The sequence below is a fragment of the Coptis chinensis genome, chromosome 3, assembly GCF_015680905.1.
Source record: "Coptis chinensis isolate HL-2020 chromosome 3, ASM1568090v1, whole genome shotgun sequence".
Lineage (NCBI taxonomy): Eukaryota > Viridiplantae > Streptophyta > Magnoliopsida > Ranunculales > Ranunculaceae > Coptis > Coptis chinensis.
The window spans coordinates 772,214-777,602 of NC_141458.1; the positions used below are offsets into that span (position 1 = coordinate 772,214).

Consider the following 5,389-nt stretch of genomic DNA (forward strand, 5'->3'; position numbering starts at 1 on the left):
TTAACATTCACCAAGTTTTCTTTGCAAAGCATCAATCTTCTTTACAGTGCAATAGATAGATAATTCGCCTTTTAAGTTATATATATTACACCATATCCTCTTCCTACACACCTCGATAATTAGAAAACCATAAAACACTCTCTGCGAAGTTCCTCAGATATATTTTCGGAAGCCAATCCAAAGTTCACTAAACTGATCGTTCATCAAAGAATGGCCTAATTTAGTCATATCTGAACTTCAGCACTTCGTTCAATATACATATACTTACTGTTTTGCCATCAGGAAGGTCTGAAAGGCACCCATGGAATGGTAGTGACACATCCACAATTCCTTGGACCTCTTGCCTGGCCATTTACGGACAAATAGCACCTTACTTCGTCACGTGGGCTAGCTCGCCATCCACCGCCACCACCACCTATTGTTGCATTCTGACTGTTATCCATCCATTATGTTTGAGGAAAAGAAATAAAACATATGACAGAAAATCGAGTACTAAAAAATAATTAAAAGAAATCTATATCTGGTCTGAAACCGATTAGCTTTCACTTTGCACTCTCTTACATGCGATCTAGATACTGGTTTTGTTTGGTCTACTACATATTTTCTTCTGGAGGCCATCTCTTAGCGCAGTAGGCTCTCAAACAAAGAGCTTTGAGGCCTCCTCCTGGCAATATTTTGGACCACTGTACTAATTTTAATATCTCTTAATGAAATGTCTATTATCAAAATAAACGAAAGCAAAGAAAAAAAAAATGGCCACAAAATTACAAAATAATCAAGTAAGAAATAACCTGATTTTGATTAGTTCTGTGGACATCTCCCAATCTTTCTTCTGCAACCTATTTTAGAGATATATTATGTAGGTCAGAAAATGGAGAAATACTACGTCTAATATATTTGTGTGTGTCTGGGTGCGTTCTAAAATCCCAACCACCAAGATAAAAATTAATAGAAGGAGAACCAAACCTGTAAATATTCTGCAAGACGAGCAGTATCTGGGTCCAACTGCAGAGCTGCACAAATGAGATAGCTAGTCAGCAACCGTTTGCATTAATCATTATGTCTAAGAAGAGAATATAGTAGAATTGCATACATTAAATAAGAAATAGTCTACAAATGCAAGTACGCAAAACTCAACACAATGCAGTGACCACAACATTAGCTCAATCCCTTAACTTCGTCGAACTCAATCTAATGTACATTTTTTTTCTGTATGAAAGCAGTAAACCCAACCAGTAGCCCAAGTTACTAAACAAATGTAAGTAGTCTTAAACTGACTTTGAGCTAGTAGTACCATGGAATTTGTGTGAATAGAATGTCATCCCACTACAAACCTTTCATAAGTCCTTTGTCAATAGCATCCCGATATTTCCCTTGTGCAAAATAGGCATAACCAAGATATGCGTATGGCCTGCTGCAATTTGGATCAATTTCAATGGACTTCTTACAGTCTCTAATAGCTTCCACATATTTGTTGATCTTGTAAAACACGATTGCCCTGACAAAAACGCATTGTAGTAAATCACAATACTGTTACAGTTCAAAAAAGGATAAGAGATGCACTGTACAAGGTAATCAAAGAGAAAGCATGTGATATTACAAGCACAAACCCAACAACTTGAGTAGGATATCCATCCAACCAAGTTGGAAATTAAAGACTGTAAATTTAGAGGCTAGTTATGCTTACGTTGGAAGGGTAAATCAGAGAGGTTCTAATCGACAGGGGATGTGCTACTCCACTGGGATGGGCAAGTGAGATAAGCGAGCTTTTGTAATTTGGGAAGAAGTAGTTTGAGTGAGGCCTAGTAGTCTTTATTGCTTTGACTGTAGAACATTGTAATCTCTTTATCATTTTATATTAATAAAACAACGTGAATTTTACTGACAATAGTAAGTAACGTTTCTTTTTCAAAAAAGGTTAGAAATGGTTATATTAACAGAGGATATAAAAGAAAAACAATTGTATCAGCAGAACTTGATTGTAGAACTGTAAGCAATCACTTTCTTTTCTTTTTTGGTCAATGACTGTAAACAAGAGCCAGAAGCTTAGAAACTCCAAATGAGGTCGTACAGAAGTTTCTTAGATAATAATTCTGCGAAAATTGATTAAGGCTCAATATTGCTATTGCTATGGAAGTTTTGTTCCTTGCAACATTAACACCAAACAAAACAATCTAAACTAACACTTACCTGTCACAGTAGCAGACGGAATTTCTTTCACTAAGTTTAATAGCATAGCTATACAGCTCGATTGCATCAGAATACAACTTCAATTGCATGGCGGTGTTACCTACGGAAAGAAAGAGAACAATGTTTTAGGATATATAACCGAAAGATGGATACAACCACTAACCAAGCAAATTGTAAATAATTCAATTTCAATAAGAAGATCCAAAAAGCACTAAAAAAAAGGAATTAAGAAAATCCATAAACAGTGAATCTGTTATTCTTTTTTATTTTCTTTTATTTGCAGCTATATAAATACATTAGGAATTATTGATCAACCAGATAAGTTTCAGAAAATCTAATGAAAAGGTGTTTTCCGATAAGACATGCAGTACCTAAAGAAAGGTTCTAAAGCATTGTAATTCAGATTTCAGAGCACGACGTACATAGATTTATTTTTCTATTCGGTATTTCGGAAAAAGTAGAACTTTATCAAAAAGCAATCAATCAAGAGGAAATATGGTGAGCTATCCTCTAATGCAAGAAACAACAACAACAACAACAACAAATAAAAATAAAAATAAAAAAATAACTCTACATATCCCAACCGCACAGTTAGAACATAATGGCATCCCATCTACAAACAAGATATTAAGAGTGCTTGTAGTAGCAGTCCTTATGTGTCGTATTAACAATCTAAATATGGTGGAAAGAAAAAAAATATATTAGATGAGGCTTCTTCCTATACCTATGAATTCCATTGGACCCAAAAATGATACATTGGAAGAATCTTTTTGGTCTTCCAATATCAATAGGTTGATTATTTCGCTCACACGTCCTTTATCTTCTCATTCACCTTCTATAGAAAGAACAAAGGGCCTTTAATCTTCAAAAACAACCTCCTCCAAATACCCCTATACTCCAGCATAACGTCTACTATTACTTTCCAACCACAAACCCCTCAAGATTTTGAAAGGAAATTTTCTCCATAGACGTAACCCTTCCAAGAATGAACATTCATATTCCAAGAGGCTAAGAGTGTCTTCACCGAGCTTAGGTAAATCCACTGAACACCAGACAGAAAGAAAAAAAAGTATACCAGACTCACCACAAGAAACGACATGATAGTGAGGGTATGATCCAGTGACTTGCCACCATAAACACAATGAACAGACATTAACTGAATGATAGTAAAGCATTGATGCACCCAAAAAAAAACATGGTGTCTGAGTCGCCGAGCTTCATATCCACAATTTATTTTACTTGTTATGAAACTTTGACTCCAGATAATTCAAAACTTTTAGATGACTAATGGAAAAGTGTTGAAAAAGACCGAGTTGAAACTAAAGATGGAAAGACAAGAAATATACTTTTCAAGATTTGAAGCACCAAGTTTCTTGTCGTCCCAATACAAAAGCCAAGGGAAAGTATATTTATTCTAAAATGGGAAAAATGATGTAGGACATAGGGAGATGTAATTCAGAAAAGAAAATTTATAGTTATAATCAGAATGACTTTTGTATTATTGTTGCTACATTATAATTAGGATTTGCTATGAAGTCCAATCAAGTTTTTGTTATGCTCCTTAGGATACAGGTAGCTTTAAATTTGGAGTTTCATGAGAGTTTAATATACATGCTTACTGTTTGCTATCAGGAAGGTCTGAAAGGCACCCATGGAATGGTAGTATATGAGAGTTTAGAGAATAGTTTCTATGTCAGCATGCCTTGATGTGCAATGAAATACTCACTGATAATAAAATAAATAAATAAAATATAATGTCCAAGGAATGACAACAGTATCAAGAATTTAAGGCATTAAAATTAGAATGTCATGAATCAGAGATGAATTGTGTTGTTTTTTTATCCACAACTTGAACCTTGCCCTTGGGGGATATGAAGGTTTTCTTAAATTGCTCTTGCTATGTTAAGCAAGGCCCAAAATTTCGATATCGGTTAATCTATCGGTGTACCCAAAAACCGAGATATATCGGATATCTCGATTTTTTTGGTGACCAGTCCAAAGTTTCTAAAATATCGGATATCTCACCGATATATCTCGGATATCTCGCTGATATATCTCGGATATTTCGGATATTTCGGAAATTTTAATATTAAGTTATTAACAATTGGTCAAAAAATCAACCAATATATATCGATTATCTCGGAAATATCGATTATATCGGCAATATAAACTTTTATATCGGAAATTCCGATATATCTCGGAAAAAAAGGGGTTCAATATTCGGTGGATATATATCGGAAATATCGATATCGGTGTACCAATTTACCGAGATATATCGGCGAGATATCGGATATCTCGGCGATATTTTGGGCCATGATGTTAAGTATATCACACAGGGTAAATACAAGGTCCAAACAGACACATTACAAAATAATATACAACGAACAAGTTGATGTAAAATACCTTGTAATCTAAATTTCTCAGCCAGGTTCGGCGACTTGATTGGTTGACATCCTGATCTTTCAAATTCCTGATAAGGTCAAATCTATGTCAACCAAGGCATCTCAAAGAAAAGATGGAGAACGAACATATACAAATAACTCTTTCTCTGCATTGCAGTATTCTAGTAGTAAGTCAGGTGACAGCATATGACAACAAAATAAGTCCCAATTCCCAACAGTATTACTGGACCCAAATCAAGACTTGCAATGTACTTTCATGAGTAGCATACATGATAAGCCAAAAGAAAAGTAGTGTACCTTGATAAGAGCAGCATATCTAGAGTTGAATGAACTAGGTGGTTTTTTAGGCTGGTCATCACGAAACCTGATAATTTTATCGAGTACAATCGCTGCTGCAAGAGACATAAGAGAACAAACCCCTAGTGCAACCGTAGGATTGAGTAGAATATTCGATGATGAAGGTGGAGTCTCCACCACTGGTTGTTGGGGTGGTGGAGCTGGCTGTTTTTTTGTACCAGTAAATCTATCGACAAAAGTGACTGATAAATGTTTTTTTGTACCAGTAATTCTATCGACAAAAGTGACTGATAAACGTGTGTCTTCACAAAGCCTCGCGAAGAATGATTCTATTACTCTTTCCCACATGTTGCCCACCATGTTACTGAACCATCTACCAATCATTGCGTCTCTATTGAGAAAAAAAAATCAGGGTTTCGCCGCTCAAGGATTCACCTTTAAGATACAACCGATTGACAAAGTAATTGGGTCTTTGGGTGGAAATAGGGTCAAGTTGTTAA

General features: G+C 35.3%; 1 protein-coding gene across 2 annotated transcripts; it reads right to left on the minus strand.

Moving 5' to 3' along the window:
- On the minus strand, positions 1-5,389 carry LOC147507040 (small glutamine-rich tetratricopeptide repeat-containing protein 2-like). Of its 2 annotated transcripts, XM_086599763.1 has the most exons (8): positions 5,160-5,340; positions 4,890-5,114; positions 4,594-4,660; positions 2,191-2,290; positions 1,335-1,498; positions 967-1,013; positions 792-839; positions 1-415 (listed from the first exon to the last, which is right to left on the minus strand). In XM_086599763.1, exons 1-8 carry the CDS (start codon positions 5,271-5,273, stop codon positions 371-373), a joined length of 810 nt encoding a protein of 269 aa, XP_086455889.1. In that variant the 5' UTR covers positions 5,274-5,340; the 3' UTR covers positions 1-370. The 2 variants fall into 2 exon arrangements, with proteins under 2 accessions (XP_086455889.1, XP_086455887.1); XM_086599761.1 differs by having other exon boundaries at positions 4,890-5,389.